The sequence below is a fragment of the Siniperca chuatsi genome, linkage group LG14 (assembly GCF_020085105.1).
Source record: "Siniperca chuatsi isolate FFG_IHB_CAS linkage group LG14, ASM2008510v1, whole genome shotgun sequence".
NCBI lineage: Eukaryota > Metazoa > Chordata > Actinopteri > Centrarchiformes > Sinipercidae > Siniperca > Siniperca chuatsi.
The window spans coordinates 15,529,356-15,544,715 of record NC_058055.1 but is presented as its reverse complement, the minus strand read 5'-3'; the positions used below and the strand labels follow the sequence as shown (position 1 = coordinate 15,544,715).

The following is a 15,360-nucleotide window of genomic DNA, read 5'->3' as shown; positions in this document are numbered from 1 at the left end:
AAAGTTAGGTTAGTTAGTCTCAATTTTGACAATCAAACCGTTTTTTATTTGGTCTTAAGTAGATGGGTTTTTTTTTTCTTTTTTGTTTTTTTTACAGCTTCACAAATGAGAGAGGTTGCTGTTTCTGTTTCATATCAGTTTGAAATATATAGCAGTTCACATATCAGTTGTGCTGGTTCTGATTAACTCAGACTAAACCAGTTTAAAATGGTTGTAACTTGTGATGGGCAATGCCATTATTAATGTGGGGTAAGTGATCATCTAATAAACGTACTACTACTACTACTACTAATAATAATAATCAGGAAAAAGTTGAAAAAAATTATATTGCAAATGAGTCTATTTTTAGCCTTCTTTTAAGCTGTTTATATATTTCCCTTTTAAAAACATGGCATGCAAGATTTATATTTCACTTACAAGAAATAATAATAATTACTTAGGCCTATTACAATTAAGTAGATTAATAAAAGTAATGATAATTAATAACGTGATTAAATACAACTTATCTTTTAACACGTTCGTGTTCATGTACTCGCACCGGTTAGCACTGGTTTCATGGGCAGTGCCGTACAAACCTACAGTCCCAGCATGAACAATAACTTGAACACAGGATATTGCAGTTCACTTGAACTACCAGGTGGGGGCCACCGGAACCATTGTCGTCAGTGGGGGAAGACAAAGGCCGCTGCACAACCGCCGGCGAGCGGAAGAAGAACGTTTCTGACACGAACTGGCAAAAGGATGCACATGTACTCTCGGCAGGCAGGGATTAATAAATACAACTCTTTGTGGACGGATTTCTCGACAGGCAGGGATATCAAATCTAATTTAAATTTGATGTCGGTACGTATAAGTTTTATTCACGAAAACTGAAAATGAGACTCGGTTACTGTTACCGACTGAAATAAATGCCCGGCATTAGGCTAATATGTTAGCATGCTAGCCGCCAGGTGCAGTGAATGATAGTTTAGTTAGTGCATGCAAGTCAGGCTTGTTAATAGAGTTGATCTCAGCCGTAAGTTTGACTGGTTTCAAAATAAGTCATTATGGCCTTAATGCATTAGCTAGCTAATGGGAAATAGGTGTTAGGCATTTTCTTACATAATGTTGCTCCTTAATGGAGTTGAAGTTGAGTGTATCTGATTTAACGTTATTTACCTTATGAGATGCCTCTTAACTCAGTGTTTACCAGCTTCACATTTTGACGTTACGAGCCAGTGTTTCACAATACATTATGTAACGCTAATCCTAACACAAACCGTGTTATGTATTACGAACTTTTTTGAGTGCTGTTTTAATAGTTCAATGCTTAGCCTCCTGTGTTTCAGCATAGGTGGCAGAGTATACTGTTGCTGGCCTGGTGGTCCCACGTGTGTGCCTGCAAACATCTGTCTTTAGGCTAGTTTTGTGCAGAGGGACAGGGAAGCATCTTGGGTCCTGGTTTATTTCTTGTAATATTATTGATATTAACTAAAAACTGTTAATGTAAAAGAACACACACAATCCATATAATCTTAAAAACTCTAAAGATTATACACAATTGGACCATTGTAGAAAATAAATTCAAATGAGGTTATCTTTCTAAATAAACTTATGTTATAGTAAATTGAATACCTGACAGATTAAGGTACTTAAGGCAAAAATCCTGTATATGCAATATTGCCATATAGCTTTTTGATAATTGATTTGCAACATTGCCTGCAATATAACCAGAGATATAAAAGGGAAATCACTTATCGCTTTATAAACAATATAGGAAAAAACTTGTAGGCATTGAGTAACATGCCCTATGTGCTGCTGTATTTTTCTTTTCAGCTCCTTTGGAGGTGAGCCAGGTTGCAGTGACATGGTAATATTTTTTGAATGGCACCGGACGGCTATGGACCAGAAGAGCAGAAGTGGTTTGCCAGTGACTGGTGAAGACACTGGTTTGGGGGCTTTAGCCTCACCACTGGCGGGGTATTTGGGAAAAGTCAGTAGAACTCAAGTTTTCCTCTCACTGTTGTCACTTGCGCAAAGCTGAATTGAATTTGAAAAATACTGTAATTGGGCAGTACCAATCCAAATAAAACAGAAGAAAATAAAACACAAATGGAAATCTTTGGTAGTAAAAGGCGAAAGTTTTTGGTAATCTTGAAGCTTATAATGATGTGTGGAGACAAATATTGATGTATGTATTGTTATGAGAAACTGTGTACTACATAATGTGTTTTTCTTACAAGAATATCTATTTGAAAGAAAAGAATGGTTCACTATTACTGCTTACTTTTATCTTTCATGTACTTTTATATGCACTTGACACCTACTGATTCTGATAAAATTCCACTTCACATGTGCCATTCAGCGTCACCAAACTGTCATTCACACTGATATTGATGAGCAGAAATCTCAGGCCAAAGTAAAAAAACAAACAAAAAACATGACAATTACTTTCAGCAGTTATTACTTTTACTTGTATGCGCCACTCCTGCCAGGTAAATCAAGTAAAATCTTGCAACTTTTCTTTTGTTACTCTAATGCATGTGTACAGATGAGTATTTAAATGTGATTAGAAGAATATAATAATGAATGCTGCTGATATTGGTGGAGAAATGAAAGAGATGCTGAAATATGGCAGTGAAAAAAAAAATCGATGCATCTGATGAAAATTTATGCAGGCTAAATTTTACTTTGTATGAATATTGAAAGTTCGATAAAAGTTGTGTCCAGTTTTGCATGTTATTTGAAACTGTTTGATATCTTAGGTTTAAATGTGAAATAGTGAAGCAACCCGTCCTTTTTTGGGGAGGTCCGTGGTCATTAATACCACGTGTAATCTTATTATTATTTTTTTTTTAAAAAGGTTCAGGAAAGAGCTGCTTCACTGGAGTATTGTCCCTGGTGCACTTCAAAGGGCTTGACCTATGCTCTGCGCTCTTACCACATCAACCTCCAGGAGTCAATCACCCTCTGCACAAACCCACAGGTAAGTCCCAGTACTGCTGTCTCTCACAGACATCCCCGCTAGCTGCCGTGTTAACCTTTCCATATCCATTCCCGCGTAGTGCCTTTTCCCTCTGGTCAGCCGGTCCTTGGAGGATGTTTTGGCTAGCTTGGATCCTCTGGAGCCCTCTGTTGGGAACAAAAGAAAAAATGCCTTGGCACTGGAAAAAGAAGAGTTGATTAAACCTTTACATAAACGTCTGCGATCAAGTGAACATGACAGTCTTGGGCCACCAAGTATTACTGACACACTTATCGGCCAAGCAGAGCATGGTGCTGCAAACGTTGTCAGTAATGGCCAACATGCAGCACCCAAGACAGATGGTGAAAAGTTAAATGGATACCACAGGGATTCTCCAGTTGCAGAGACAACAGGATGGGAATCACTACAAGATCAGGATGGTGGTCTGGACAAGGAACCAGAGAATGCCGCTTGTACAGGTGGTTTTGCTCGTCCTACATGCGAAACCTCGGCTGGACATCCGCAGTGCTCATCAGACGCCTTGTTGACTGCTGATGGGGATGAGCCTGCGCTCTCTCCTCACCGTGGTGCAGAGCATGACGTTAGCCAGGTGAAGAGTCCTCCTGAGGTGCTGAATAGACGCTGCAGTCTGGACTCCAATCATTCCTTTTTCACAAATGATGACGTTCGTTCAACTGAAATCAAAACTCTATTGCCTCAGCACAATAAGCAGACAGTAAGGACGGAACAGAAATCACCGACTGCAGACATCAACGTATTTAAGGACGTAGGAGGTATTAAGTCAGAAACGGAGGATTTGTTCACAGATTCAGAGGAGCTTGTACCTGTTCCGAATCAGCTTTTCTGGAGGAACAGCAACAAACTGTGTTGGCTGGACTCGCTGCTTGTTGCTTTGGTAAACTGCAAGAGCTTGGCAAAGTGCAAACCTAAAGATGAGCCTCAGCGGTCGTCTGTCTGGTGGCTGATGAGAGGATATGAAGACGTTTGTGCTTCCATCCGAGTCCACCAACAGACTGGCAGAGGTAAGTTAAACAGATAATCTGCAGTATACCTGTGACTATAAGGTCATTTTAAAAGATTTTTTTTTAACTGGGTGAGTGTGTGTAGATGCAATACTACGAAATAAAAATACCAGCAGAGATCTTGTATTACTAATGTCACATAAAAGAGCAGAGTCACCTATGTTTTCTCACTTTCTGTACCTCTACTGGTATCCAGCCATGCGGATAGTTTTGGTTTGAGTTGCCCATGACCATGTTCTTCGTACATGGCTAACTGAGTTAGCTTGATTTGACTGTTGATGATTCGATACAAGTCTGGATTAAAATTTATGTACAGTTGGCGTCTCAGCAACATGTCCTTAAACCCAAACCTGCAAGAATACAGGCTTATTAAAAGGTAGCTGGGTCATGACCAAGACGTTTTAGGGTGAACCCCTCGCAGTCAGACTGCTTTTCAAAGAGGAATGATGGTTTTAGATGAGAAGGTGTAGAGTCTTGAGACTCCTACGACGTTGTGGTGGTTGTTATGAATTGATGTATTATAATATTATGTATGTAATTTTCACACTGAAGAGTTAAATACATATATATGATCAAATACACATCACAAAATACAGAGCTTAATAGAATAGTACCCTAAAAAAAGAACAAACCATAAAAAGAAAGACATGAACTGAATTAAAACTTTTGGACTGTTAAAAGATAATAGGGAACAAAACACAACAAAAACATGACATTTGACATTATGATGGGATTTTGTCATTTGAACTCCAAAATGTATGATTTGTACTTTCATCATAGGTACAGACTGTGTTCATGTGGATTAAAACAAGACAATATTTAAAATTGGAATAAGTTAATTAACTACAGGTCAATTATTTTGTGTACCAAACACCAAATCTGCTTAATCTTGAACACATCATCACTCACGCTCTAACCACTTCTCTCATAATAAATTATATAACAACCATTGAAATGTGGAAACAGTAGAAACCTTGTGGAGAACCATGTAGAACAAAATAACGCCAGTAACAATAATGCAGGAACACCCATAACATGAGACTTATGTACATGACTTTATTGCCCCAATGCATGCTAGGAGGCTTCCCAACACACCTACCTCATGTAACTACAATCACATGATCAGCACTCAGCCAGTCATATGAATGCTGACCATGGTTTTAACTCTCAACTCATTTAGCCTTTATTTCAAAATAAGAGCGCAGTGTTACTCAAGATAACTTCATCCAATCAATAAATCAATCCTCAAACTGCTTTAGAAGAACCAAACTAACTAGATGAGAATTAACAAGATAATTTTAGCCTGATAACAGCGTGAAAGTCTGGATTAGTTGAGCCACGTTTGAAGAACAGAGCCCGGACTTTAAGATATTCATCCCTGAGATTTCTTCTGCCATCCCAATATAATGGAGGTTAATGGAACTTTGTTTGTGCTGCAGATCCCATTGTCTAAAAAGCATTTTAAGTTAATTTACTGGGGAATATTTTTACAATGTTTATAATATAATGCAATGCTTTTATGTGCAGTTTATTTAACTGAAGTTGTTTTTGTCTAGATGGCGTGGTGAGGGTGCCAAATCATGTGCTGCAAAAGGCCAATGCAGACCTACAAAGTCTCAGGATGTCCATCTTCAAACTACTGCAGCCCAAGCTGCATTGCAAACTGGGTAAGCTCAGTCACAAGACATACCTTGAATCAGCCTAAAACTAAAACAAATTCAGTATGAGAAATTAACAATGAGTTTGGACATTCTTAGTTAGTGTCTGTTTCCACTGATTCAGAATACCTGGATGCAATTCAAGACTTTTAAACTGTAGATGCAGGCTTTCACATTCATGAACCTGCAGTGATCCTGCGTGTTTTCAATGTTTGTACCAATTCAGGCTAGTGGCAGCCAAAAAGTGATGGGACCAAATCTGAGTATTGGTATCAGGAGATACTACTACCGCTCAGAAATTAATTCTAAATCGATTTTAGAAATGCTTTGTGAATGGATGTGTCATATCTGAGGTTTATCAGGGCTCCAGGTCGCACATGCAACCAAAAAAAAAGTGCGTTTAAACATTTTCATTGGTCACACCTAGAATTCAGCAGGTCTGATTTAAAAAACAATGTATTATATTAAAATTTTAACAAACACCAACTGAGTGTGCAGTGGTGATGCGCGGATCAGCTCTGACATGATCCGAATCCGCATGTACATATAAATCATCCCCCGCCACCCACCCGAACCTGATTTAGAGACTATATTGCTGTTGAAATTATGTCGAGCAGCGCAAGCTTTCCAGGTGATTTCTTTGTATGTTGTATTAATGTATGAGGGTTTTCTTTAATGATTTACTTTAATGATTAGAGATGCTGCTGTCAGTCATTTTAAACGTTTCCATGAGCACAGTAATGTCACAGCAAATATCGTGGGACATTTAAGCAGCAAAAATAAAAACTAGTCATAAACTTGACAAACAGAGGAAACTCTCCAGAGGAAACAGAATTAAACTTTAGCTTAATTCTGTGAGGAGTCAGAAATGATAATAAAATTTAACACTGCTCATAATATAGCCAAAATAGAGCTATCTTTTACTAAATTTAAGTCCATTAAAAAACATTTATCTGTACCTTTTTTATTCTTGTTTACAATCACTAAGAAATTACCAGCGTGTTTGGGAACTGACAAAAAAAGGTAACACTTAAAATGTATTATTGGGTGCACCTACATGAAAGGTTAGGTTGTACAAAAGTTAGGCGCACCTAACGGAGTACCACCAATGTAAAAAGTTAATCTGGAGCCCTGTTTATTTGCAGTGTGCACTTGTCATTAAATTTATTTAGCTGCCACGTTTATCCAAAGTGATTTACAATAAATACATTTCAACCATGTGGATACAATCCAAAAATTGCAAGAATCATGCAAGTACATCAACTTCATCAAATATGCTGAACTGCTTCAAGTGCTACATTTTGTCCTATTCAAAGTACATTTTATTATGAGACGAGAAAGGCAACAGAAGAAATTTGACTTGTTAAGCACTACTTAGGCCTAATCGTTCCTTTCTTGCCCTTCTTCCTTGACAGTTCTACCCACATTTGAATACAGTGATTAAACAACAAAGATTAATATTAGTAAATTTATGTTTCATGAACATGTACTTTTCCTTTTTGAGAGGTGTGAGAAGCAAGAACAGACTATCCCACACAGCTGTAGAAATAAAATATTTCTTTAAACCGTATTTCTGAAGCCACCAGCACTGATAGGAAACCAGTGTTCAGTGATCAGGAACAATATGCAAATTGTGCCAAGCTACTGTGAGCAAGGAAGAGATGTCTGAGCGAATGCTTTTCAAACTCAACAACACAATGCTCCCAGGGCCCCTCAAGCCTTCTGTTCATGAATATTTGATTTCATATAGCCTGATGCTACTTTTTTGCCAAACAGATTACAGTGATAAAAAGAAGTATATAAAGGAGTAATCTGTCTTATTTTGGCAAGTTGCTTCTGCAAAATGTAATCAGAGCTTATACATAATGTAAATAGGGCTAGATTTTCAAACATAAATTGCTTAATTATCTTAATTAGGGTTCAAACTCTGGAAGGGGGAGAACCCTACTGAGTTTGTGCCGGTTTGTTATTATTTCTCGTCTTCTGCCTCGGTTCAAATTGGTGTGAGCTGAAATAAGCTAGAAACATGAAACTTGGCCCAATAACTGGAAACGATGTGCAAATGCTTCCACAGAAATTTTGAGCCCAATCGACCACTTGCTGTAATTAAGGCCCACAAATGCAAATCCAAAAATTTTGGAAAGGTCATGCCCCTCACACAGTAAGTCTGATTGACTTGATATTTCTCCCACATGTCCAGCTCAGTTTGCTCTACGAAAAGGCGTCTTGGACCATTAAATTTGCTGATTTGTATGATGTGAAAAACTGTAAAATGACATCTACTTTTGGATTTTGACTCTATTGACACCAATTGAGATACAGCATTGCGCGACTGAGATACAAGTTTCTATTACAAATGAGCATGATCAGTTGAAAAACATGGCCGCCATCAACCAAAATATCTTCGCAAAGGATGGGGCTAAGCAGGTCATAACTCATTAATGGTATTTCCAATCTTGGCATATATCTTCAGTCCGCATTTGGGAATAGGCGTGCCAAAGAATTTTCAGCCCGACCCATAGGGGGCGCCGCAAATGGCAAAAACATCTACCTCAAAATCTGGTGCTCAGAATTTCACCAATTTTAGCGTGCATGCTCTGGGGGCAAATATTAACCAAAATCTGAAGTGCCATATTGATTGGTGCAAGTGGACGTGGGCTATCACATATTTGCTCATAACTCAAGATGCCTTTGAGTAGTCCTCCATTAAACTCACTGAAGACATCCTGGTCATACACACACAAATTTTCGTTAAAATCCGATGAATGGGAGACAAATGGCGGGACTTTGAATGTGCAGTTATTGACAATCTGCATACATTGTAATGATGAAACAAGTGATTGGTGTCACTCCTCCTTTAAACAGAATTAAACTAGCTGAAGTGACTTGGCTCAGCTTTGTGAAGCCTGAAACCTGCTCGTTGCTGCTCACGGCATCAATTGTGGCCGATTGAGTTGCTTCCTTCTGTTGAGTGAAAAAAGGTTTGAACCCACACATTGCCACCTGCGGCTATATTTGTTTTTGTTGTTTCTACCTTGATCTGTTGTGCTTTAGATATTTGGCATCTCACTTGCTGTTGGACTGAGTCATGAATCCCTGTTTAGTACCAATGGCAAGAGTTACTCTTGAAATTTCAAAGCAACCATCATCACCTGATAATAACAGAAATTGACAGGTTTGGACATGTAAACCTTGGATTTTGCTCAGCTTGTTCGAGCCAAATCTTTAGATTATATGAAAGTGGGAAAACTTGCTTAGTGGTTGTCGCTCTTTGCATACTGAAAATACAAAGGGAGGCAGGCATAGTGAGGCAATGCAGACACAGTTTAGATACAGGCAGAAGAGACATACCGTTCATTTTCAGGTGTTTCACACGTAAAATTTAGCCCATGTCTCATCCACACATTCAATTCTTTAATATTACCTGGAAATGGGGAGTGTAACTGCAGCTTCTGTCATACCTGTCATACTCATACCTGTGACGATGCTCTAACTGCTGCATGTTTGTGCTTTTCAGGTCAGAGGGAAACTCCGGTATTTGCCATGCCGCTTCTGCTTATGATGGACTCTTGGGTGGAGCCTCTCTTCCAGTCAACCTTTCACTGGGAGTTCAAGTGCAGTGAATGCAAAACTGCCACGAAAGAAAGGTAGGTGATGAAATACATGATGAAATACTACATGTTTTACTTGATTCACTAAAGCATTTAGTCTTTGCCAAACTTGCTTTAGCGATTGAAAGCACAGAGAAAGTAATCATGCTTGGAACAAATACATGGCTCACTATAGCAATTGGATGAGGTCCCACTCCGCCTCAGGTTTGTTTAGAGAGGGAAAAGGAAATATATAAAGTAATGAGTCATTGAAGACAATTTGGTATAAATTCCTTTATAATAAGTAATAACCTCCCACCTTGGCTCATTTATCCATATGTGACTGTGAACAGTGGATTGTTGATTGTAATGGCTTAAAACTGTCAGTTCATTAAGTTGTGGTTGTTAGCAACATGTTTGATGGAGGGAAAAACATGTCCAGTAAAGCCTTCTGGAACCTGCACAGAACTGCAGGAACAGGTTTTGTCTCCAGTTTTTTGCTAGTAGTCCAAATATTGTCTTCAGGGTAACAGTGCACGTCATGTTTTGGTAATATGATATAACGGCTGTACAAACTTACACACCTTACATTGTGTAGGTGAGAACTAATAGAAGACTTCTGGAGAACCAAGTGAAGGGCTGCAACTAACTAATTATTTTTATAATTAATTCTGTCAATTATCTTTTCCGCTTAATTGATTATTTGTTGAGTTTTCCCAGAGCCCAAGGTGATGTCTTCAAATTGCTTGTTTTGTCTGACCATCAGTTGAAAACTTGAGGGTATTGAATTTACAATGATACATTTAAAAAAAAAAGAGAGAGAAAAGCAAATCCTCAGATTTGAGAACCTTGAATAAGAGTGTTTACTTGTTAAACGACCAATTTCCAATCAAAATTATTGATGCTTAATTTTCTGTTAATCACCTAATTGATTAAAGGGGCTAAACGTTTCAGCACTAGTTTGGTGGATGGCTGGGACAGATGGTTAATACCATAACTAAATCAATAGATAATACAAGTTCAACTGGTGGTCATTATACTGTAAGTGGATATCCCAGATACTATAACTAATAGTGTTCAGTGTTGCCATGTGAACACCACATTGTAAGGAAACATATACTTATTCTCCAATACACACACTTTTTCCTACCTTTTGCTAATCTTTTGTGAAACTGTATAAATCCTAAATGTATTTCATGCTGTACTTTTCAGAGTTATGAAAACTCTCCCCACCTTCACAAATATTTTGCCTGAATGGCGCCCACTTCATGCCGTCCACTCGGCCCCGTGCAATGTGTGCTGCCAGAATAATCAGAGGAGGACTATGATGCTGGAGAGGTAAGAATCAAATTGTTAATGTGTCCATCTTTAGTTTTTTTTTTTTTTTTTTTTTTAAATATTGTACATTCACAGATGCTTTACGATGACCAGCCTTGTTGGATTTGATTATTGATTAAGATACATGTACTTCATGTTGGAGCATTTTATTTACGTGTGTGTGTACCAACTGTACAATTGAATATTAAGACCACTGTATTTTAGTGGTGTGATTATAGTCCAAATTGGGCCACAACGTTCAAAGTAATTACACCTACTCTTAGAAATTGATTATACTTTAGTTGTCGAAGCACAGAGGGACAATTGATTACTATGTCAACAAAGGATTTCCTTTTTAACATACAGTATTAGCTGTTGAATAATTAATGATTATGTAGGGACAAAGTGGCTTTCTAATAGTCTCCAGATTATCCACAACAAAGTCAGTTGTCTGATTTAAAAATACAAACCATATTTATTTCCAAGTCCAGCACAAATCAGGAGGTTAGCAGGATAACAAAACACGTCTCCGCAGGACCTGGTAAGAAACTGTGTGCCTCCACAGCTACACCACACAATAATTAATTAACTTTAATTGTCAGCCTACAGATGTTGAGCCAAAGCACTCTGTCTTAAAGGGGCTGTAACATATTGCCAGGGCAAATAAAATTACCAATTCATTATTACTCAACACTTAAATTGTCTACAAAATTACACATTTGTCTTTTTAAATTTCAACGTCCACAATTAAATATTAAACGTAACCTTATAATAGAACACATATTCTAATAACACATCTGTGCATTAGCAGAAGTGAGAACAAGAAAATAGATGCAGTAGCTTTATAGAAACCGTGTTTAATATTCTTTAACGACCTTCCCTTTTCCATCCATTTAACCAGACTGTTGCTTTGTGTTTTGTTTAGAGTGCCTCCAGTGTTTCAGCTGCACTTTGTAGAGGGGCTTCCTGACAATGACGTCAGAATCTACACCTTCACCTTCAAGGGGAAAAGCTACTCAGTCACCACTGTCATACAGTACAACCATCAACTTAAGCACTTTGTCACCTGGGTTTGTAATTCTGATGGTAGGTATTTTAAGACTGATTCTGTTATAGGTTTATTATCTTTTTTTCACTGACATGTTAACAATAACTTAACCATTGGCTTTGCTAAAATGTAGGTCATTTGATTAGCTTGCAATGGCAGCCTGGTTTGCATGCTGTCATTTGTTACAGTATTTTTACATGGATAACTGAAGTTAAATGTAAGAGAACTTGTTTTTTTGCTTCTCTGTATTAATCTGTAAGCTACATTTTCACTTGGTGTGTAACCGCAAACACTTTAGCTCATTAGTCATATGAATGTTAATATTTTTATTCCTCTACATTATAGTTTGCCAACAGCACATTCTGCTGGACATCACATGCAATGTTAAACTACAGAAACCATTTAGGGCTTGTTTCGTTGTCATTCATAAAGAATGTATCTGTGGCTTGTTCGGCTAAGGTTTTACCAGCATTTGTTAGTTGTTAGTCTGCATTATGTTTTGCAATTTTTATGTTCTTTTCTGTGTGCTACTGCTGTGTTGTCTGAGATGCCCCTGTAAAAGAGATTAGTCTCAGTTTTTTTGTTAGAGTTGTTGTATTATGAATTTTATTATAAAATCATTAGGTGATGGTTATGGGTGAATCAATAACTCATCAACCCTGGCTTTGTAGCTGGTCATCAGAATCTAATAACACACATCAGTACAAACATTCATGCTGCACATGCTGTTTTTTTGTTGTAACCGTGTATTGTTGTACCTGTTCCTTACAGGTTTGTGGCTGGAATATGACGACTTGAAACACCCAGACTGTAAGACCCATCAAAAGCTCCCAGTCCCTGCTCAGGAGATGCATGTTGTCTTCTGGGAGGTGGAGGAGGATAAAGAACCCTGTGCCTGTTCTCCCTCCAGCACATTTTCTGAATCTCCCCCATCTAAAAATGAGATGAACCCCAGTCTAGGTGACAAAGACTTAATAGCAGATGAACTGTTGGCTTGCGCTCCAGATCAGTCACTTCTCATGTCTCACAATGACACCGACATCATCTGCGCACTCTCAGTATCTGAAGACAGCAGTAACATCATGGACACAACAGTCACAGCCGGCGTTGATACATCGATAGGTTCCACAACGCTGCTCGACACCTTTGAGGGCCTCACGCCTAATGACATCATTACACTCACACTGGTGGAGTTAAATGCTGATTCAGAAATGCAGCCTTTAAATGGCAACGAACAACCTCAGGATTCGAGGGTTCCCAGCGGGAATGAAATACTTGATTCTACACCGGATAGCTCCTCCACTGTCATAGGTAGTGAAATGTCTCGCGGCACTGATGTTGAGCTCCCCACCACCTCCAACTCATCTGAATCTGATGGTGGCTCGTCTAGTGATCCTACATTTGTGCCTGGTGCCAGGAGAGGGAGAGGAATTGGCAGCAGACAAGTAGGTAAAAAGGCTGCCTTGTCCAAAGCAGCCCCACATATTTCACCACCTGCATCTTCGGAGCCCTCCAAAGTAATCAGTAACAAACCTGTGGCTGCTGCTGCTCAGGATAACACACCACCTGTTGAAACTACACAAGAAGTGTCCCCTGTGTCTTCTACCGACACCTCATCCCTGTCCCCTAGCCAGAAAAGTCCCACAATGCAGCCAATGCTACATCCGAATGCCCGCTGGTCCTTCCTGCTCAGTAAACACCCACTGCGCCAAGTTCACAAGTCGGTTGCTAAACCCGCCCCCAACCCTGTCACACAAGTAAAGCCCACTCCTCCCACTCACTCTACTCCCAATCCTGTGAGAAGACAGCAGATTCCTGGAGGACTCTTCCCTAAACCACAGCTCAAGACAGAGGAGAGTGAGGGTCTCCCACCAAAAGCTGCAGAAATGTATGGCGCATTCGGTGCAAAGAGCTCAAACACCCCGAGTCCGCTCCCATCCCCTGAACTTCTCAATGGCAAATCAAAGCATTTTCAACCCATAACTTCCAACCACCAGAAATCACTAACAAACTCTACAGTGGTGTCTGGCACATCACTTCCTATGCCTGCAGCAAAGGGGCTCCCTGAAATATCCTCCTTAAAGAAACATAGCAGCCAGTCCTCGAAGGTTCCTCCGAGTCTCAGCGATACTGAAGCCCTCAGGTACAAGCTGATAAAGAAACTGAAGGCCAAGAAGAAGAAGCTCGCTAAGCTGAATAAAATGTTGGGTGATCAGGGGGGAGCCAGCCTCCGACCGGACAGCACTGACCTTGGCTCTCCTAACACGGTTACCTCCAGTACCTATGATGGCTCCATCTGCGATGACTTCCTCTCGGACCTGCTCTCGCCAGCAACCACAGCCAGCAACCTCTCACCGGACAGCACTGGCTTCCTTGAGATGCTCGCCAATGGGAAAGATGGAGTCGACCAGTTGGACTGTGGGGTCAACGCTGGTGGTGCAGTGTCACAGATAAACACTTGTATGAATGAACCCAACACTGAAAACTTCCTGGAGGACTTTCTCTCACAGGCTGTGGCTCAGAGACCGACTGACATGGAGACCGAGGCACTCAGTGCACTTGAACTTTTTGTTTAAGCCGTGGGGGTGGATGTTGTCTGCAAGCTCCAAGCACAGATAACCTTGACCCTTGGTATCATGAGAAAATTAAAAATGAACTCGTTTTGCAATGTACAGTCGTATTCCACATGAAGATGCAGTTTGCAAGTTTTAAGTGGTGAAATGTGCATTAATGTTAATGTTATGTTTCTGTTCATTTAGATGGGTTAGTTAAGTTTGTATGTATGTTAAGTCTTGGAAACAGTATGTTGACCCATGGGTAGAGTCTGGCGAAGTTTGGCACTTTGTAGTATGTACTGTATGTAAAACTGGGTTGTATGAAGACCAGCATGCAAGTAAAAGCTGTTGGTTTGCTCTGTTTTGTTATTTTGACAAATTCTCATGGTACATAAATTTTTTTTCCACGTCATTTACGACTAGTGTTTGTTGTTCAAAGTTGTCAGGATTATTATGACATTTACAAGTACAATGTGTGTACTAGCTTCCTCATAGGTGAATAAAATATTTTTATTTTCAGTTTTTTAAAATATTAAAATCACTGTAAATGCTTGTTTGAAGTCATTCAGGTGCCACATTATTTGTTCTCCACAAGTTTGCACATATTCTTAAGTTATTGTCCTGATCAGCCAGGATACTGGTGCAAAACCATTATTGATTATGACATATACTAAAAGATGAATAGTCTTGTGAAAAAAAGTCAGTGAGAAATATTTAGACTTAAACATCATTTAGGGAACATAAGAGTCAGACATCAAACGTGCATTGATTATTAAGACATCTTAATATCTTCCATATTGTGTTGTCACTGATAATATGAGAAAAATATTACAAAATATATATCTTTGTTTATTCAGCCAAATACAATTACATAAAAACTTTTTCTCTCACTCACTGAGTGTCAGACTCTTGAAATCAAAGGAAAAACATCATTGTATGATTGAAATGGAAATTGAAACCAAATACAGTAAATCTGGGAATGTGGTGATAAATATCTAGCAAGATTACAACATAAGAAAAACAAAGTAATTGAAATCTCCCTTTTCATTGTTGGCAGGCAAACATATCTCTGTTAGGACTCTACCCAGGTAAACAGACATAAACTAAGACAAACCTGCATCTTAACCTACGTTTGATTTGCCATAACCATACCCAACATTTATACTTCCTTCATCGACCAGCCGACCTATAGATACAGGCGTCGA

General features: G+C 39.0%; 1 protein-coding gene across 1 annotated transcript; it reads left to right on the top strand.

Moving 5' to 3' along the window:
• The first annotated feature begins 686 nt into the window (after positions 1-686).
• On the top strand, positions 687-14,719 carry uspl1 (ubiquitin specific peptidase like 1). The gene is made up of 9 exons (XM_044222156.1): positions 687-843; positions 1,816-1,972; positions 2,843-2,965; positions 3,045-3,987; positions 5,544-5,654; positions 9,163-9,292; positions 10,448-10,573; positions 11,478-11,638; positions 12,372-14,719. Exons 2-9 carry the CDS (start codon positions 1,847-1,849, stop codon positions 14,174-14,176), a joined length of 3,525 nt encoding a protein of 1,174 aa, XP_044078091.1. The 5' UTR covers positions 687-843; positions 1,816-1,846; the 3' UTR covers positions 14,177-14,719.
• The last annotated feature ends 641 nt before the right edge of the window (positions 14,720-15,360 follow it).

Excerpts from the sequence above, each read along its gene's own strand:
- uspl1 (XM_044222156.1), top strand. The coding sequence starts at position 1,847 with ATGGTAATATTTTTTGAATGGCACCGGACGGCTATGGACCAGAAGAGC. Across the intron at positions 3,988-5,543 it reads CCACCAACAGACTGGCAGAG|ATGGCGTGGTGAGGGTGCCA; the intron begins GTAAGTTAAACA and ends GTTTTTGTCTAG. Across the intron at positions 5,655-9,162 it reads CAAGCTGCATTGCAAACTGG|GTCAGAGGGAAACTCCGGTA; the intron begins GTAAGCTCAGTC and ends TGTGCTTTTCAG.